The 21,236-nt window shown below is 43.2% G+C and overlaps 2 protein-coding genes across 2 annotated transcripts; one reads left to right on the forward strand and one right to left on the reverse strand.

Moving 5' to 3' along the window:
* Window positions 1-742: 742 nt before the first annotated feature.
* naa15a (N-alpha-acetyltransferase 15, NatA auxiliary subunit a) lies at window positions 743-16,207 on the reverse strand. Its single transcript, XM_073486868.1, has 20 exons — window positions 16,023-16,207; window positions 14,902-14,986; window positions 13,077-13,181; window positions 12,616-12,773; window positions 12,209-12,343; window positions 10,819-10,972; window positions 9,820-9,939; window positions 9,088-9,183; window positions 7,502-7,608; window positions 7,346-7,418; window positions 7,025-7,194; window positions 6,773-6,925; window positions 5,995-6,123; window positions 5,355-5,568; window positions 4,255-4,448; window positions 4,058-4,166; window positions 3,875-3,973; window positions 2,379-2,522; window positions 1,534-1,631; window positions 743-1,436 (listed from the first exon to the last, which is right to left on the reverse strand). Exons 1-20 carry the CDS (start codon window positions 16,074-16,076, stop codon window positions 1,227-1,229), a joined length of 2,607 nt encoding a protein of 868 aa, XP_073342969.1. The 5' UTR covers window positions 16,077-16,207; the 3' UTR covers window positions 743-1,226.
* A 1,000-nt stretch (window positions 16,208-17,207) lies between these two features.
* ndufc1 (NADH:ubiquinone oxidoreductase subunit C1) lies at window positions 17,208-20,664 on the forward strand. Its single transcript, XM_073486874.1, has 4 exons — window positions 17,208-17,341; window positions 17,963-18,066; window positions 19,007-19,076; window positions 20,558-20,664. Exons 1-3 carry the CDS (start codon window positions 17,296-17,298, stop codon window positions 19,064-19,066), a joined length of 210 nt encoding a protein of 69 aa, XP_073342975.1. The 5' UTR covers window positions 17,208-17,295; the 3' UTR covers window positions 19,067-19,076; window positions 20,558-20,664.
* Window positions 20,665-21,236: the final 572 nt, after the last annotated feature.

Here is a 21,236-nt window from a genome sequence, read left to right on the forward strand (position 1 = left end):
ATCAGAGCAGAATCTGATGTGACTCCAGGTGTTTATTCCTCCAGAAGGTCTGGATCTGCACCGACTCTCATCGAATATGCCCCCCCTCTGCCCTACTGCTTTGCTTTGCTTTGATAGAGAGCCCCTTACTGTTAGAAGATACATAATGGTTTGAATGAAAGCATGAAAAAACTAAAAGTAATCAAAATTGAGACTTTGAACATCAAAATTCTGTTTCAACAAGTTCAAATTTAGACTCAAGACAGACCGTTGTAAATCTAGTCATTTCACAGTGACAGTTTTGTCTTGTTATATCAGTTGATTAATTTATCAATTTATTTTTTTCATTAATATTTGGGTAACTTGCGTCACTGGAAGGAAATGGAGAGTGATGATTCATGCTCTGTTTAACGTTTAATAGATGACACACTGCACCTCAGTGACAGACTGACAGCGATGGGATCTCTGCACTCCCTTCAGAAAACCTGTTTTATTCAGAACTGATGATGGTGGATAAACAGGAGTGGGTTAGGGTTAGTGGTGTTTATGGGATACCTCGCGGCCTTTTCCCACCAGGATCAAACTGAAGAGGAGGATCAGTGTGAGGCCTGTGTGTCACACGAAGCACAGCTCACTCAGTCCTGTCCTGCACTGAACTGCAGGGAGTGGGCAGCACAACATCAGCATTTCCCTTTTCTATCTCATTTGTTTGTGGCAAACAGCAGCTCACATTCTGAACAACACCACCATCACAATGCTACCGTTTGGTTTTGCAAACATTGTTTTATTAATCCATTTGTCCGGTTTGTAATATATAAATTACTTTTAAAAACGTGAGAAGCAGATGCACCTTCAAGAAGGACATGGCGTGAAAACACAGGAGTTATAGAAAACCTAGACTGTGTTCACAGAAGCCAGCCAAGGTCCACTTTTCCCAGAATCTTCTTTTGCCTCCCCATACCGTATTTATCAGTGTTTTTCAGTTACAGAACAACTGTGGACAGGGCTGTTTTTATTGTTTAAAAAAGTTAAATGGGCATCGCTTTCCTCCATGTGCCAGCTCCCTTTCCTGTCTCTCCTGTGGCGCTCAGTCTATCCAGATCAGTGCAATGTGGGGGGCGACTCACAGCAGCCATAGCCCAGGGACTGGAGGGCGGGCGGCGTTAGGGAAATGGGTGTGTTGGCGGACTAAGGCGTCTGGCGGCGTGTTCGCACCTCCTTCTCCTCCCCCTCCTCATCATCAGAGCTCACATTTCGTTTGCCATGTCGTCATGCTCTCCTGCCGACAAGTCGCCGTTGGCACTGATTGTGGTGTTGTTGTCATGGTAACCAGGAGGCATGAAGGACAGGCTGTAGGGGTAGATCTTATGGCAGGCGGTTCGGTAAGCCTCAGCAGCCTTCTGCTGGCCCTCACCCAGCTGCCCGTCACGCAAAGCCTCCAGCACCTCAGCACAGATCTGCAACACACACGCACACAAACACAGTTTATCTGGAGGCTTGTGGAGAGGGTGTGTGATGTCTGGTACCCTTCGTTACAGGTAAATCATCACATACCTGGATGCTGCTACCGGACAGTGACTCGTCCAGTGCCGTAGCTATCTCACAGGCCATCTTATCAGAGGAAGGCTCCAGGTAGACCATCATCTTAGCAGCTAGAAATACAGGAGAGATGAGCAGACTGACTACAACATTCATCTTCTTACACAAATCTGATTTTACATGTTGGTCTCATGACCGAATAACAGCCCATGTCACTTTCACATTTAGCCATTAGCACAAACCCAGTCTGAAGTGGGTTGGTGTATTCCAGGGTATAAATCATCAGTTTGTCATCTCTAGGTTGGACTTGGATTTCAGCAGACGAGCTGTATGGAGCCACTTGATGTTTTTTTTTGGTTGTTTGTCCGTTTTAAAACAAGTCCCCAGCTACTTCAGTTGTTTAGGAGAATGCTGCGACGCCGTTTTACTGTGAAGCTCCAGAAATGTTTTGTGGACTACGAAACTTCACCTGACTTTCCATCAGCATCGGGGAGGACATAATGACTGCATACTGATCTTTTGGTGAACTGTTCCTTTAATGATGTGTTTAAATACACACAATGCAACCTTTGTTCTGCATTAATGACGAGATTCACCAGAGATATCGTCTTCATTATTCCACACATTCTTCTTCCTTGACAAAAACAGGTGCCTACATTACCCACAATGCAACATGGCCAGTGACAGTTTGATCAAAGATTCAGGGTTGTTAAACTGGTAGCAGCTGATGACATAAAAAGTCTGCACATCATCTTTCATTTTTGACTGGAGTGGGATTTAACAGCCAGAAGATAGATGTCTCCTGTATGAAAGGAAGCTGTGAGAGTGTGTGTGTGTGTGTGTGTGTGTGTGTAGCGTACCAGCCAGTCGGTGTGGGATGGAGTTGGAGTGTTTGCTCAGGTAGTTCTTGTTGAAGCTCTGAGGGTTGCTCTCCCCAAACAGCCTGGAGATCTCCTGCTTCAGCACCGTCCTCACTGCCTCTGCTAAGTCCGCACTCTCACTCACTACACAGACACAGACACAGAATAAAAAGACATATAAGGAGCATAGACATGTATTGACAAAGATCTATAGTGAATCCAAGTTTGGTCAGTTTGTAGTATCAATCTACTTAAATTGGCAACAGACAACTTTTTAGACGTTTTTTTCTCTTAACAGCTACTAACCCTGTATGGATGTGATATGATTGATATCATTGTTGTATGACTTGGCTCAGGTTAAACCTCGCAGAGAATGACTGCCATACAACATTCTATGATTATGTATTTTGACAGTCAGTCATAACCGAAAAAGAACAAACAAAGAAATCTAGGAATAAATAACAATTCCTTTAAAAACTGTTAAAGTGCAGCCACTTTTTAAATAGAACAGTTTATGTCTAGGAATAAATAATTCCCTTAAAACTTACTCGTGGAACTCGTTTGCTTGCAGCACCGCACTTTGAAGGGCAAATGTTAATGGTGATACTGTGTCCACCCAGTGTGCAGACTGAGCAAAGACATTGGGCACATGTCAGAGGTCCAAATTACAGCGGAACATGTCGTCGTTTTACTGGTGGCGTTATCCAGAATGAAATAATGCCAAATAGCAGATATGTTGCTAGCTCTCTGACTCACATGAAGTCAACTTCTTCTTCATCGCTCTAAAAACAGTAGTAGTTTAGAACAGCGAAGAAGAATTGAACTAACTGGGAAGTAGCAGGGTCCCGTTCGCTGATACCGATACCTGCATTTTCAGCAGCATCGGCGTTTCCGATACCATTATCAGAATCAGAACACACTAGTCACACTGCAATGACAACATCAGCAAAAAGATTGGTTCTCTATAAACCTCACTCTCACTGTGCCATTTGGTCTGCCACTGGACTCGATTTCTTCCAACATGACTCAAAGATGTTTAAAAGGTCAAGTGTACAGGATTTAGTGTCATCTAGTGGTGAGATTGTAGATTGCAATCATCTGAGCACAGCTTGCCTCACACTCTCTTATGGTAGCCACCAAAACTGTGACAAATGAGAATGTCCGTCTCTAGATCAGTGACGGGTGTGTCTGCTTTGGGCTACTGTAGAAACATGGCGGTGCAACATGGCTGAGTCTGTGGAAGAGGAGCTGCTCCCTCTGTAGATATAAAGGGCTCATTCTAAGATTACGACACACTACAATTCTAAGTTTCAGGTGATTATACACTGATGAATATTGTATTCCAATTCTGCCAATAGATCTCCCTCAATCCTACACATCTGGACCTTCTGGAAGTTCCAGATGTTTCAAAGTGCAGAACACCTGTCCTTCATGTGACTTTGGAACATACACCCCCAGTAAGATGGTGCAGACGTCACCATGAAACATCAGCTCACCTCCTTTGAAGAAGCGAACTAGACACTGGTGCAGCCAGGGGTTGGAAGGCTCTATGGCCACAGCCCTCTTTATTGACTGTAGCATCAACAGGTACTTCTCTGGAGGAAAGAACAAACACAGTTGGGACTAGTGGACTGAGTGTGTGTAACATGGTAAACTGCAGGTCACAGCATCTGTCTGACCTTTCCTGAAGTAGATCTCGAAGGCCAGGAGGTGAGTCTCGATCTTGTTGCGCACCAGGTTCTTCAGAGGTATCAGGAACTTCACCGCCTCCTCCAGAGGATTCTCCGGCTGCTCAAAGAAGTCAAGTTATTCATCCATAATAATTCTACCAATCTGCTCCAAGACCTTCTGAAAGGACAGGTAAATATGAGCCCACCTTGGCCAGTTTGTCTGGTATTAGCTCCTCTTTTGGCCCTCCTATCTCCTCATCATCATCCTCCTTCTTCTTCTTCTGATTCTTTAGCTGTTTCTCTTTCTCTGCGTTCTTCTTCTCCTCCTCTAGCTGTGCCTTCTTCTGGGCTCTTCGCTGTTTGTTGCGCAGTTTCTTTAACTCCTTGTCTGTCAGATTCTCTGTGGACAGCGAAACATTAAATGGTATTTTTACATTTTTTCGAAACAATAGTGATATTTTGAAGATGGTACTGTCAGCAAGCAGATATCGTTTTGCAACAGCTGCTTTTCCACAAAGCTGTGCCACAAACTATGGTACCGCAGAACCACAAGAACTAAGCAGAGACTAAAAAGTGTCTCTGCACACTCCTGTTTGTTTCCACTGCGTCTGCAGTCCATGAAGATGAGTCAAACTGAAGTGCTGGCACACTAAAATGATGACTCGCTCTGTTTCCAGCTGAGGACCGTTGTTGTTTGTCGTTACAGATCTCCGTTTCCCCTTTTTTTCTGCTTTGAGCTTTTTATTAAATGCTCAAAAAAAGAGGATGGCAGTAACACACACCTCATACATGAGGAAATGACAACACAGAATCATCATGCCATCGTATTTACTGTCACACGACTCTGATAGTTGAACAGATGCAAAAGAGATGAAGGAGAGTGAAAAGCACCCGTCTCCATCCAAGAACCACAGAAAAGATCCAAACAGGATATCTGCCATACTTACTGTACAACCACCTGTGTGCTACACATTTCATCATGGTACGTGCAGCAAAATAAAGCCACCATTAGTCAAACTAATGTCTAACAATAGGCAGAAGTAAACAAAGGGATTAAAGGTAAATCCACCAGTCATAAGTGATCAAACATATTGGGAACACGTGAAAAGGATAAGCAAAGTGTCTGGGATCATATCTAAGGCAACTGGACCCTTCATATAGCACTTTGATATTCTCTGACCTGAATGACTGAGAATCTTCAAACATGCCTGGATCATTTTTCACCACTTCTCTAAAAACTTGGAAAACTGATTTTGACCTTCATCATGAAATGCGCACACACGCACACACGCACACACAGACTGACCGGTGTCTGCCTGGCTCTCCTTGTTGTCGTCAGTCAGAGGTTTGTCGTGCAGGGCCAGGTAGATCTGGATGGCGGATCGAGCAGCTTTGTAGTAGAAGGGATGCTGTCGCAGGACGTCCTCCAGCTTCAGCAGGTCCACGTAGGAGCGCAACGTCATCTTCCTCATGCAGTAGGTGTGGAAGTCAAACTGGTCATCTGTGATCTCCACAAAATGCTGATGACAAGGAGGGGAGACAGGGGAGGAAGGAGCCAGTGTTTAAATGTGCTATGTTAGAAGAATGAATTTAGGAAGCCACGACAGTAATAACAGCTCCGAGATTTCTGCCTGTTAAAGGCAGTTTTTTCTCGCCATTGTCCCCTAGTGTGTGCTAATGGGAGAAGTGTTGGGTCCCTGTAAATAAATTAATCAAGGAGTATGGTCTAGACCTGCTCAATACAAATAATGACTGATTATGTGGTACGCTCAGACCACCGATTGTATATAATAGTGGACAGAGTCACCGTGACGTCATCCACAGGTTTCTGAAGCACCCAGTTTATTGGGTACAGCTAGCTCGAGCTAATGCACTCCAATATAAACATAGTTCAAAGAGGGGAAGGGGTGGGGGTGATGGTGCTGACGACAGTTGGAGAAGCTCACCCTCTCGATCTCGTGGCACTTCTTCAGGGCCTCTCCATACTTGTTCATGGCCTTATAGGCCAAGGCACACTCTGTCTGGAACCACATGCACTGCATCTCATTCAGGTTCTCCACTGCAGACGTCCCCTCCTGAAACCAATCACACAGAGAGAGAGACACACACACACCTCCATTATCACACTGTGTGGTCAAAGACAAGCTGTAGCCAGGGAGGTGAATTAGAGTCATGCTGGCCCACAGAAATGCTTTATGGAGAATCACAATGTTGGTCTGTCTCCATGCATTCAGACACACTGGGCCTTAAGCATCGACATTTTTGTATTCTCTTCCTAAACCCAACCTTACCAGTGATCCTCACAAAAAAGTACGAGTATTCAAAGTAAGCTTCAGGATGGATGTTGTAAAGTGTTCCTTTCAAGCAAGCTTTAAGTACAGTGTTTGGAAAACAACAGAGCAGGAGATCACTCATGTAGCAGTGTCAGTAGTGGTATTGGCTGTGTAATAATAAGCTCTGCTGTTGAGTACTGGTAAACAATAAGAGGCTTAGGTGTAGAACAAAAATAAAAAGGGACATCAGACTAGCAGGCAGATGGAACAACATGTCAGTAGAGCTCAGACTCAAATACAAACACATGTTATAATCCTGTACTGACACTGCAGCAGAACTACTCCTCTGTCTGAAGCCTGGATATAAGACTGATTCATCTCGGATCAAATCAAAACTATCTGGCAACAAAAACTTGAAACACATGTTCTCTCAGCACACTCTGTCTCTTACCCGTGTGAACTTGGAGCACATCTCCTCCGCCTCTTTGACAAGGCCAGCCTTCAGCATGTACTTGGCACACTTGGAGTTGATGAACCTGTCAGCAGTGTCCAGGGCCTGAGCCTCGTCCATCCACCGAGCTGCTTCCTTTATGTTGCCTGCGTGCTGTAGGTTCAAAGAAGCAATGAAGAATCAGTGCACACTCATTCATCACCAAACTTGAATTACAATGACTAACATGATGCTCATGCGTTTGTACTAAACCTTGTAGATTTTGGCCTTGATGAGGAAGAGCTCGATGAGTGTGGGCGTGCTGTCGATGGCCGCGTTGATGTACTCCAGAGCGAGGCTGGGCTGGTCTATGAAGTCAAAGTGCTGCGCCAGGAAGTACTGCACCCACAACAGGGTGGTCGGGGGCTCCTCCTTCCCATCATCTGTAAACACGTTTTAACAAGTCAAACTGACTGTGTGAACTCAACGCTCAGGTTCACAAACCTTTGACTTTTCATGTGATTTAGCTGGATGACGTGGCAAATCATTCAGAATCAATCTAAAAAATTGAGGCCAATGACGGGCAACACTCACCATTTTCACTAAACATTCGACAGCTTTTTAGCGAGGATTCATAGCCAACTACTAACTCTTCAATGATTGTGACCTGCAGGAAGGGAAAACAAGTTCAATGGTAGTTTTATTTCAGAGAGAGGTTCAATGTAGAAGCACAGATTTTAAATAGCTCACCTTTTCTTTGTCAGTGTAGAGGGATTTGAGGGTAGTGAACACAGGTGGGCAGCCTTTACTGAAGTTTATCCTCAGGTAGCTGTCCAGACATTCACGAAACTTCTCCCCTGGCCAGCACAACACACAGTAAAGGTACAGTGATGTGAGATTTGTACTGCCACACAGCACAGCATGGCTCATCAACATGCAGCTCTTTCATCACAGAGCTACGACAAAAGAGTTATTGGAAAGAGTTTCAAACTTAGTGATGCTGAACTGAAAGGACATTTGGTTTTGATGGTCAGCAGCTGTCAGTCATGTGTGTCAAGCTGAGCCTACTGAGCTCAGCGCCCTGTCACTCTCAGTCTAACTTCTTGGATGAGAAAAGTGGACAGATTATTGGCACATCCCTTACACCATTCTGACCTGCCCAAGTACGCATGAAGTGGTCCTCGTCAGTGTTACCGGTAGTCCTTGTTTTTGTTGATTTAAGTCAAAATCTAGCCAGAACTTATCACTTAACATAACTGCACAAGTGAATGTATGTGATAATAATGACTTTTGTTGTGAATTGGCGCTATACAAATCAGGATCGATTGACAGACAGTGTGCACACACTGATTGTTTTGTGGCGGCATAACACAACATCAACACTGACCACCACATTATGATGATGGGCTGTGTGTGTGTGTGTGTGTGTGTGTGTGTGTGTGTGTGGTCCTGGAGACACCTCTTGCAGCGGGAACTAACACAGAAGTAATTTTGAGTACTTTGCCAGGTGTGTGTGTCTGTGGACAGATTTCTGTCAGAGTTATGAAAGATGTAGTCACAAAACTGCACAGTTGTGTAGTAACAGAGTTCAGAGGCGGATGTGCTCCAACCCATGAATACTGTGATGCAACTACTGTGTACTCATGTAATGATGTAGTACTGACAACTTAGAACTCATGTAATGATGTAACAATGACTACTCAGTACTCATGTAATGATGTAGTACTGACTACTCAGTACTGATGTAATGATGTAAAACTGACTACTCAGTACTCATGTAATGATGTAGTATTGAGTACTCAGTACTGATGTAATGATGTAGTAATGACTACTGTGTACTCATGTAATGATGTAGTAATGACTACTCAGTACTGATGTAATGATGTAGTAATGACTACTGTGTACTCATGTAATGATGTAGTAATGACTACTCAGTACTGATGTAGTGATGACTACTGTGTACTCATGTGTCAGAACGTCAACTTGTTGCTGGCATCACTGCTGTTGTGATCCATTGCATGATGGGCTTCACTATGTTTGAAATCGGTAATTCAAATCCAGTGTAGACTGCATTGGTTCCCTCAGCCTCTTTAAGTTAAGGTTAGAATACAGCTGGGTTGTCCAGGTTAATGTTGATGTTAATTCTTTAATTCTGATGCTTCCTCCACCCAGATCAATATTGACAAATATTTTCAAAGACTGAAGGGTTCATCCTGGAGAGACCCAAAGCAGTTTGTACCAAGGGACTGAGGACTCATGCTCAACAGTGCGACCAGTGTGATTATCCATCTATCACAGACACTGTACGGTGGAGCTGCAGGCTGCACTGTGTTTACCTGTGAGGAAGTTCAGAGGTAGTCTTCGAGGAACCAGGCCTTTAGGAAACTTCACCCAGGAGTCTTCATAAATCTTCTGACGCTCCTCTATACTTCCTGGAGAAACACAAACACACACACAGTGTAAAGAGATCCACAGTAAACGCATCATTACCACTAATACTGCACTCCCCTTCGGCCACCCACTACCATAATGAATAATAATGATATAAAGCACAGCTGATTTTTATCTGAGGTATAGCAAGCATCTTCTGCAGAGCAGTAAATATTCACATGTTCTAGTATTATCAGTGTGGTTTGAAGGGGTCATTCAGCCGGTCATTAGCCGAAACTCATGTCGTCAGTCAAATCATTGCATTCTCATCAGATGATGAACACAGACATTCAAGGATAGCTTTACTTTTTCCAGTCTGTGATAAAGCAACAGTCCATGTGAACATTAAAACAGTTTTTGTTTGCTGTGGTCTGGTCATTAGGAGATCATTTCCTGATGTGATTCTGATGTAAGAGAACAAGGACTGTGGATTTTGTTCCCCATCCCCTCCACTGGAAAGATGCTATAATGGCCAGTAAGGCCATGATTAAAGTTCGATGAAAACAATAGTAATAATGTTAACAGAAATATCAACATAGCAGAAAAAGCAGGAACCACAATGACTTCTGGTACAGCCCTAATAGTGACTGTATAACTACATCAGTCCAGCATATCATGAGGAGCACACAGGTGTTCACCTGGCTTTAAGGCCTTTTCCAAGCCCTGGTAATAGGCCCAGTTCTCAGGGTTCCTCTCCTGGAGTCTCCTGTAGACCTCAGAAGCCTCCTCAGGCCTCTCCAGCTTCAGCATCAGCTCTCCTACACACAGACAGACAGACAGACACACACACACACACCAGTTTACATAAGGTAGGTTTTTTGTGGGTTAGGTACTTTCAGCAGGCAACGGTGCAATGGTATGTAATCACTCTGAACTCTCCAGTACAGGACAATTGTTTGCCGTATGTGACGTCCTCAGTTCAGTACACCCTGTGACCCTAATAATTTCTGTTGATACAGTCTGTGTAAGTCGACTGATTAGACACGCAGAATAGAATTTCTGGAGCAGCAGTTTAACCCAGTGCAGTGCACCGGTTGTTGTCTATCAGCTGTAGCATGCTTGTCAGCTTGGCCTGGTTATTCAGGCTCATGTAGTGTTGCTGCCTCTGAATGGCAACACAAACCAGAGCCCAGAGCTGGAGGATCCTTACATGACATTTACATACATACGTGTATATGTGTGCATGCAAGGATGTACATGGCTTTAGATCTTGTATGCATACAGTCATGATGAAAGGTTTCCATCCACTTGTAAAGAACATGTATATCATGGCAGTCTTCAGTTCCAATCATTTCTACAGCTCTCATGTTTCTGTGATGAATGAGTGGAACACAAACTACTTTGTCACAAAAACATTCATGAAGTTTGTTTCAGTAATGAATTTATTATAGGTCTTCTGAAAATGTGACCAAACCCACATGTGTATATATGCTGTCTGTCAACATGAGGAAATAAAAACAAAGATCCAGTGTAAGGGAGCGTTATGGTTTCCCAGTTAGTGACGGTGAAAATGGACAGAGATTAGTACCAACCTGTGTGACCACCATTTTTAACTGAAGTCGGGTTTGTCAGTGGAAACACTTCAGACATTTACAAGTATAAACATGGTTGCCAGAGAAAGCCTTTTCAGTACCCACCTCTCGTCTCCTCCACAGCCAGTTTGTCACAGATCTGTTTCTCGTAGTTGTTGAGGTGATCGAGGGCCTCCTTGTACAGGCCGGCCTCCCTCAGAACCTGGTTCTGATACAGCAGCAGTTCACTGTACTCGTAGTCCACCTTGTCAGGAGACGTCTGGACCAACAGAAGAGAAAAGGATAAAAATGTGTAAGTGGAGCATGCTGGAGAGGACTCAAATGTTTGGAGGCTCTATGACTTACTTTAAGCCTTTGTTGGACCTGCTAATTATCAATGCTGCCGGAGAGTTAACTCGGGAAAGTCACTGCCCAGCTGCCCTAACCTGTCATAAATTAAAATCTAAATCTAAATAAATGGTTTGCTTGGATTTGAGATGTAATAGCATTGCTTAGATGCTTCAAGCTCAGAAAGTAAAGTTGATGTAATTTTGGAAAAAATGTTATGTCATGAGCCTGTGTGTTATGTTCTTGTCCTGCGATGTGATGCCATAATCTGTATATTATAGCATATCCATCAATATAACTGTGTCAGTCTTAAGGGTGCGTTGCAGTCGAGTAACATCCGCAAACTACAGTATTTCATCATTAGCCTCGGGTCAGTGTTCAGAGTTTTATAAAAATAGCAACGTCACTCTTTGGGGAGACTTCAGAACTTCATCCTCTCGCTCGCTTTCCCTATTCTGAGGCTGCTGAGGAGTTTTTTTGGTCCTTGTCAAAAGGTCAGCATGATTTCTTGGAGAGATCCCAAGTTTTTGATAAAAATAAGCCCAGAAGCAGGTCCTGGTAGACACACTTAGCTAAAGGAGAATTCCAGTTTATCACAACTTCGGTCTTATTTTGGTAGTTTTGGACATTATTTCGGCATCTGTAAAATGCAACACATTGCACTGTGGGATTGTTAGCAGACAGAGTGCATGCCTTGCACAGTAATTTTATGGGCACTACAGTATATGGAGCATAAATTCCACTCAGATAAAAACTACACTAGTACTGTTTGCAATCAGTCTCACAAAGCCGACAGCACGGCTCGAAAATGTGAAGGCCCACTGGGACCGGACTTATCCTCACATTATCTTTACATCTCATCTTTACTTAAACACTGATGATTCCCAGGGAAGCTCTGAAGCAGCTTCGATCGCTAAGATTTTGGGCTCAAATCTATAAACACAGTATCCTCTCCCTCTCGCTTCTGACTCTGTCACGCTGAATGTCCATGTCTTCTACAGACCACATCCTGTAATTTCACAATGGTTAAATTGGCCAATTACCGAACAGTGACGATTTTGCTCCCCACTTCCTCCAGACTAAATGAGGCCTTTAGTCTTGTTAGAGCAGATCTTAGATTAGTTGTTAGATATGTTTAAATAAATCATCACACTTCAGTTGAGCCTACCTGTTGTGTTTTGCGAAACTCCTCAACGATCTTGGCAGCCATCTCGAAGTCCTCTAGCAGGTGATAGGCTACAGCATATCCGATCCATGAGGCCCGCTGGGCTGGACGGAGCTGCAGCAGCTGGTAGCGAGTCTCCTGGAGAGGGAGAAGACCACCACAGCACACACAACTGTAAGCAGTGATATTTGTGTTTGATTATCCCGTCCACCATTGACTTGTACTGGTCGGGCCACCTCTCCCCTATCTTCACCAATCTTCCCATCTTGTGCAGCAGGATGGGTAACTTGTCTGCACAAGCTGTTGCCCCCAACCCCTTTCACCGCTTCTTATCCTGCGTCCCTCCATTCAGACCTTTAATCTAGACACTTCTGTTTTTTAACCCATCTCCTCTCTCTGGCGACCCTCACCCTGTATCCCTCCAGGTCCCTCATCTGGATCTGCAGCAGGGACAGGTCTCGCAGGATCTGCAGATTGTCCTTGTCCCACTTCAGAGCGTTGCGGTAACACTTGATGGCTTCATCGTACTTTTTATCCGAGCGCTGCAGCAGGCCGTAAACGTGCCAACCTGGTGGATTGAGTGAGTTCAGGAAGCAAACATTCAAAAAGGTGCATGGTCCTGGTGTTTATATGTGCTTAAGAATGTAAAAAACTGAATTTAAAGACAGGTTTGTGTCCTATACAAAGAGCAGCCAGGCAGACGTTACTTAATTCTCCCAGAGGAGAAATTCATGTAAAATTAAGTCAAAGAGTGAGTTTACGAATGTGTTACAGAGCGAATTCAGCAGCTGAAGTGTTAAAAAGAACTTAAATGTCAAACAGTTGTGTGCAGATGAAATCTGGGCGCCCTGAGGCTCTGATGGAAGGATACAGACATGGCTCCTGAGGTCGTTGCGTAGGCCTCGTCTCACCAGATCGTAGGCCTCCTCCTTCTTGCCCAGACAGTTGAGGGTTAAACCCTTCATGGCCAGCGTCTCTGGAGCACAGAGCAGGGGTGAGGAGGAGAGCAGTGACACATTCATGGTCACGAGTTAATAAAACAATGACACCGACTATGTTTACCATCACAGTTCATTCACACTGACCTACAGAATGACTGACAGAACACTGCAGTTTACTTCTCAGTATTTAATCATTTTGCTTCCCAGCAAAATGGGACAGGCGTGAGTATGCTGAGACTTTATGTCATCTGAGATTTAGGATGTCGTTATATATCATAAGTGTTGTCTTCTCCTGGTTTTAAAGGCGCATTACAGGACAGTGGTTAAAAATATTGTGATATTTGATTTTGTTGTCCAGTCCTTGCGTTCATGAAGTGCTTCAGAGGAGATTTCAAAATATCGAGATATGTACTTTGTATTGTGATGCAGCCTAAAAAAGTATCAGGATATTATTTTTAAGGCCATACAGCCTTGCTTCATATGAGGTACTACTAGGAAAAATGTAAACAGTATGACTGGCACACAAATTTTAAAATCTGCCACTGTTACATCATGAGTCTAATAAAAACAGCACAGCTAGAGGCAGACCAATATACTGGCCGATCACAGCTAATCACTGATACATCAGTATTACTACATACAACAGCTGGAAAATATCAAGAAACTGCAGTAGAGAAATGCCAAAGACATGTCTGAAATCATTTAGAAACAGTGGGGCCGTTAGTTTGTCCACTTGGGCCTGCTGATTCTAAACGTGTAACAGAGTTACAGAGTGCTTTACATGGAGGAACCAGCTTTAAAACATTTCAGGACTGCAATGAGGCAAACAAAATCTAACAATTAAAAAATAAAATGGAATAAAATATAATAACCCTGTGAGTGAGTTCCAGAGCTGAGAGGCCCTGACTGGAAAAGCCTGGTGCCCTGAGTTTTGAGCTGGGACGAGGCCTGCCTGAGGATCTTAGGCTGTGCTCTGGCTGAGACGGGAGCAGCAATACAACTGGGGAGCTAAACTGTGAAGGGCTTCATAAGCTTCCTCAATAAACTCTAAAACTGACTGATGTCAAGATCAGGTTGAGAGAGGAAAGACCGGATTCTTGAGATGCTCCTCAGCTGATAGTCATGACTGAATGGTTTTGTATCTTATATCTAGATTAGGAATGACAATTTGTAGAAAGCTCCTGGTTGCATGGCAACTAGTGGCACCTTGCACATGTTGCACAGGCTACATTCTGTCATCAGTGCTCATGCTGTTTAGCTTAAGTTAGCAGTTTCAGTAAACAACTCTGTGTTTTAACGTGGAAGTGACATCAAAAAGCAAACATGGAAAAATGCTGCATGGTTTCGGAGAAAAGGAGGTTCCAAGATTTTGTTCACCGGACCTCCAAGTACAGAAGAAGTGATCTTCTTTATCCACAAAGAGTTGAATTTGGCTTTAAGGCAATTTAATGTCAAATGCTGTTATAAGACCAAATCACAAATCCTATTAAGATTTTGTGGATTTGTGGCCCTCAATTATATGCTGGCTCCCTAAATCATCACTCAGTCATCAGAACCCCATTTGAGAACCCCTGATTTAAACCTGTGTGAGTGTAACTGTGACATTTAAGTAATCCTGCAGAGACAATAATTTGCTTTAGTTTGCATCTTGTGGAACAACTAGCACATCCACTACTCACACACACTAAGAAGAAGGTGACAGTGAAGCATGGCGTTTCTCACATTTCCATTCTAGTCAATAAGCTCGTGACTTACCTCCATGCTCAGCAAACTTTGGGTTGCCCAGGATCTGTTTGCAGAACTTCAGGCCGTTTCTGTACTGCTTGTGCTCGTAACATCTCTGCAGCAAAAGACAGAGCAGACTTTACATCAGGCATGTGAGGGCCACCAGTCTGCTGCACTAGTCCTCACAGAGCCCTGGAAAGTGCATCAAGCAACTGGTCCTTCCTGCTGTGAGCGAGCACAGCATCACATGCATCAAAAACACTGTCTCCTCAACAGTCCTGTCAGCATGACATTATACCGCTGAGATAAATGGAAGAAACAGCACTTGAGAGAAGAGCCTTGATGGTGGAGGGCTGTTGATGGGATGTCATCATGTACCTGGCTCAGAGCAGCAGCTCCCAACATACTGTATGACTTGTGCAGTGGACAGACACTCCCGGTACCCGGCAGGAGCACTGGTCCAACTCGTAGTATAGATGATTCACATGACACAGTACACGACAGCTACTTTAACAGTTTTGGCGTGTGTGACATACGCCGAATTTAAATATGGCTTGACTAGTTTAGTAAACGCCCCTTTTTCTCCTTGAATGCCATGTTGTTAAGAAGCAAGAGTGGGTTTAACGTTAAATTTCCAAAGTAGTAAATGAACTTGGCTCGACAAGTAACCCGGCAGGACCCGGGCGAGCTGTTTGTGCTGAACTAGACTGCTCAACTAACGACAACTACTGAGAGCCCACCGCAGGACAAATACCGGTTAACTTTGCTGACAGGGCGGCACAACGAGTTTCCAAACTGCCGCTAGTAGCTCGGAAGCTAACTCAGCTATCCACCTCAGTTGTGCACGGCTGTCATGTGTCAGGCAGCTTTGTCATGGATACACTTCGGATGTGTTACAAGGCCACAGCACTGCTGGGACAGCACATGAGTAGTTGCTAGACACCTATGCTGTTTCTTCAGTTGCACTGGTACGACCACCACTTAATAACAGAGACATGTTAACCATAATGCGTTTGGTGGACTGAATCTGCTGGTTAACGCACTAGCAGCTCCCTAGCTACTTGCTCTGACTGCAAACAACTGACGGCTACTTGACAAACTAGCATTAACGTTAGCTAGCAAGCTAACGTTATCTCAGGCATGTAGCCTACCAATATTCTCTTGAAGAGAGCATTCTCCTTCGGCGGTAGAGTGATTGTGGGCATTGTGTTGGCTTCCTATGCCTCTGTCGGCTCACACATGAATGATATCCTCCCGGAGTCAGAGATCCTGGACTGTTTCAGTCTCTTCAGGCTCCTCTCTCTCACGTGTTGAAGCCGAGGCCCCCCTTCCGAGCAAAATGGCCGTTGTGCTTCTCCGGGTCAGGCTGCGCTGTGAGTCTGCGTGCCAGACAGGCTCAGATGTACCAGCGGACACACGGCCTGCCGGTGATATCTACAGGACACGGTGTTTTATTCAATCATGTATCAAATAACAATGATCTGATATGTTGCAAAATAATACGACACTATAAGTAACACACGTGCCTGTACGCTGCTGTGTAGACATCTAACACCGCCCTGCTCTTTGGCAAACGATCACACTGCTCGTTTATACAAATATTTAGATAGGTTGTAGAAGTAGGAATATAATTCAGCATCTACACTTTGCTTCACCAGAATGTGGACTCGACTCTTATCATCCAAGCAGTGAGTATGTCGGAAAATGATATTGAGGAGATGTATGAGAGTGTGACGAAGTTTTTTTTTTTTTTTTCTCACACAACAGACTTTATTTTATTGTTTTTGTTTGTTTTGCTTATTCTTTACAGGAACCGCGCACATTAGCGGCTCATTTGCTCACTTCCAACTCTAAGATTATGAATAATCTTAAACATCAGGCAGGCACCTGAGAAAAAAACAAACAAGTTATCATAATCGAGGAAGTGACATTTCTTTGAATGTCACAGTGACGGTGATCCCTTGGCTTTTTATCTAGCATTGTTCACAGGGTGAGTACACAGGCTTGACTGTTGTCACACCTGCATGTGACCATTGTCACTTTAATGTAAGCCGATTTTAATATCTCATCACAGGGATTTGAACGTGTTCTAACTCATGCCCTAAAATAGGTTTGCAGAGGAGCTGGGAATAAAATGAGGAATTTTCTTATGGAATTTTGCGCAACTTCTGCTACTAAGCCCATAACGCAGAGGATACTAAGCTGGGTTATGAAGATACATTATCTTCAAATGGTAAAATCCTGACATTTGTTGAATGTAAAATGACAAATGCCTTTTTTTATATAACATTAACAGCAGATATGAGGTTGCCATGAGCGCTGCTGCGACCTATCGGTGATCATCTACTCAGTCCTTCCAGGAAGTGTAATCGACCGCGGTGGCAAGATCGCAAATCGGATGACGGGAGCTGTTCTTCAGGCAGAATGACTTTCAACCGGTTATTATCCAGAGCTGCTCTCGTCAGCAAAGGTAAGATGGTGACACGATGCTAACGAATTCATGGTTATGCTTTCAAAAGATCCGTGTTTCATCTTTATATGTACAACGTGGTCGCCGTGTTTATTTTGAAGCCTGACCTTAGCTTAGCTTAGCTTAGCATTCTTGGAGCACTGCAGCCCGACAGGCGAGTCTCTCTTCCTCCTCCACAGTTTGCATTGTATGTTAACTCAGTGCTTTCGAACAAGTTGTTTATCTATTGCTAATATATTCTCATTTCATCAGTGTGGTTGTACAGTTAATCTGTCTTTACCCATAATGCCTCTCTCTCATACGTGAAGGGGTATCCAGGTTGGTGTGTTCATGTCAGTTTCTTTCAGAACTGAAGTAAGTTAATGGTGCTGTGTTTACTGCGGCACCCACACTTGAAAGATGACTTGATTTCAACTTTTTGTAGTGTGATGGGACTATTCTTCAATTCGGCTAGACTCTTATGACGACACAAACCTGTTACTTCACACCTCTTCGAGTCATATCATCCATACCACGGGTTATAGTTATACTTATCTTCGTGGCTCTTTCAAGTACTGACTGCCAATGTGCTCATGTTCCATTGAACAGTGTGGTTCTTCATGCTACTTTGGTGTTTTTCAGTTGGATCCAGGTCTGTGTTCACAAGCTCCAAGCCTGACCCGACTAACCCCAACTGGTTGCGAGTGGGTCTGGCCTTTGGATCAGCTGCTTTCCTCTGGGGCCTGGTAAATAACCACAGCGTCACACAGAACATTCAGAGAACAGTGAATCTCAGTGAAGAGTGCAATAGTCAATTCACTCAGGGTTTATTTTAGCATATTGAGTTGATAATTGATTTGAAGGAGACTTAAATCTGTTTATGCCATTTATATCATGGCCTCACCTGTAAAGACATGTAAACATGTCTCACAGCACGACGAGAGGTCTTTATCCATGTCGTGTAGCAGTCAGGCAGAGTTTGAGCACACAGCATTTGGTCCAGCGTGCAGCACATCTCAAAGCGTTTACCATTATTTTACCCAGCGAAAGGCAGAAAATGAGCAGCAGGCAACATGTTCAGCATTCCTGTTTTTTTTTCATTGAAGCTTCGTGGGTCAGGATGAAGGACTGTCTGCTGAATTTCAAGCAGGAAAATAAAATGGATCTTTAATGATCTCATACAATAGATGCATCTTTGAGAGCCAAAGCCATGTTGAAAGGTCAGATTTTTGAATGGCATTTGGTACGACATTCTGCAATATTGCAGTTCGGTTCCCTTATTTTGTTGTAAAACCATTATGATTTAATTTCAGGTGGAAATAAAAAGTACTAAAGGACAATATTTACACCATCAACAGTCAAAGACGTGCACCCACTTCAGACAGAGTGTAGGGGTGGTAAAAAAATATTTTTTTCAAATCCATTTAGCATATCAGGGCTTCCGGGTTATGCAGGATGAACTGTGTGGAGCCAGCTACTTCAGTTGTTTAGGAGAATGCTGCAACGCTGTTTTACTGTGAAGCTCCAGAAATGTTTTGTGGACTATGAAACGTCACCTGACTTTCATCATCATGGGGGGAGGGTCTATTTTAAATATGAAAGGCAGTGAAGAATTTGAGATTATGATGAGATGTAGTTGAATATGCAGAATGCTCTGATACAACCATGTGGTTCTCCCACCTGCAGCTCTTCAAGCAGCACAGTACAGATGTACACGAGTACAAAGTGAGGAATGGCCTGGAATAACCCACCAGTGGTATGTGCCTGTTTGTTTAGATGATACAAAAATTGAATATGAAATCGATGAATATCATTTTTATGATCTGATACATATTGTATCATATACGTATTCTGTCATGGTCAGTGTATCTTTTTGTCTTTCCATTTTATTTTCAGAAGCAGGTATTAAAAAGCAAAAACTGAGCTGTTCTTTTAATTTTGTTCTTAAAATACAAAAATAACAAATTGAAAATCAAGGCGGTTTTCTATTTCATGGTCAAAATGGATGAGCGAAAATAGGAAAGTGGTTTGATATTCATTTTCTATTTGGTGTAACAAAAAAATAACATCACTAAAAAACAGAAATGTACAAGTGTACGATTGCACATGTGTTGTTTTAGGCCAGGCTTCTACAAAACAAGGCCTGTCAAAATTAGGAATGGTATAATGTAATTTTTAGTAGACTTTCCCATTAATTCTCTCCAAAGGTGTACAGTAAAATACATTTAAATTTGACATGTTTATAGTCGGAGTCATCCTGAACAGGATCCCATTGAAAATTTCAGAAAAGAACTTAAAGAGGAAAAAAATATTACAGTTCAAATATGAGGAAATTAAGGATGTATTACGGCACACTCCGCCCCGACCCAAATTATCCACCATCAACACCTTTTAGAAAGGACCATATCCATGGGATGTATTAACTTAAAGAGATAGATACCAACCGAGACACTAAATAAAGACACTAAGTTAAAACACAACAGTAAAAGATCCGATGCTGAGAGGCATCAAGCTCAGCAGTCCCCTCTCTGGAAGCCTCTCCCCACTCATGCTGTCACAGCAGCTTTTCAGCCCCTCTCCCAGGCCAGCTGCACCCTATTAACCAATCAAGAGGGAGCACACCTGGGCACAGGTAGAAAGGACGGGAGGGGAAAAGGGACACAAAGCACAGGGAACACATACAGCTGTAACATGGTTTTAGATAATTATTACTTATTTGCTGAAGTCACATTCGACAAGACTTCATTCAGTCATGTTGTGTAATATAATGAATGCAAGTCCTCGTCCTCTTTGGCCGCTCCAGGTACCAGTACCTTAACGCCACGCATAGATGTGCATCAGCTTGACCAGGTTTTTCACGAATGATGGCTCACTTGACAGCAGTGAGATTTCTGCGGATGACGGGCCTTGTTTTGCCATAACAAAAAACCATACAAGAGAAGTCTTCCAAGACATTGTACCCTGGGTTAAAGCAACACTGACACATGTGCAGTCCTACACTCGGCACTCTGGTCGTGTAGTAAATGGTCACATCTGGTCTCGTGCCTGTTGAAAAAAAATGAAAATCAAACCAGTTGTCAGATGAAACCATAGGCCCATTTTTAGTTTTTTTAATAACTGCTTCTGAAAAGAAAAATTGAATGACCAAAAGATACACTGACCTGTCATCCAGTGTGAAGATATAAAACTCATGCTGAACAAATAAAAGCTGACACTGTCCTTTCCTGTCCTGTGCAGGAGGTGGCCGGGCCCCGTCTCTAGGATGCACCTGTTTGTGCGTGTGATTCTGTTTCCTGTTTCCTGATTCCCCCGTGTAAAATAAACATGTATCATGTGAAATAAAACACGAGTCTTGATCCTTTTCTTCACAGTTGCTGTAGTATTGGCATTGATACCACCACAAACTTCAGTACATCATTCATGTTTAATTTTTACTTCTTTATTTATGAACCAATTATCTGACATACATGGTATATGTTTGCTGTTCCTAACATCTTTTACAAATGTCAGCGCATACATCTGGGTTTAATAAGCTTGATGATTGAAAGTTACCAAAGTACAACATGTTTGAAACAATTCTTACATTCCTCTGTTAGACAGCTTGTATTTTTAAGAGAATATTCTATAAGTAAATGGACAGCTGTCTGATAGAGAGGGACGATCTCCTCCACACTGTCTTCTTTGCAATGACTGCTTTGCATTTTCTAGTTTATAAATGTGGAATTAGAATTATTGTGTGACTGGAAGCAGCCTGTAAAAGCACAGAAAAATCCAGGAATGACAACATGAAAAAAAGTTTGAATAAATGAAAATTATTGTCTACATGTTGTCTATGACCTTCCATACTTAGGAAGGATGAAAGTCACCCTGAGGTATGGAAGGTGATCAGTGCCATACAAAAAGAAGCAGCAGGAGC

Source organism: Pagrus major, chromosome 18 (assembly GCF_040436345.1).
Source record: "Pagrus major chromosome 18, Pma_NU_1.0".
NCBI lineage: Eukaryota > Metazoa > Chordata > Actinopteri > Spariformes > Sparidae > Pagrus > Pagrus major.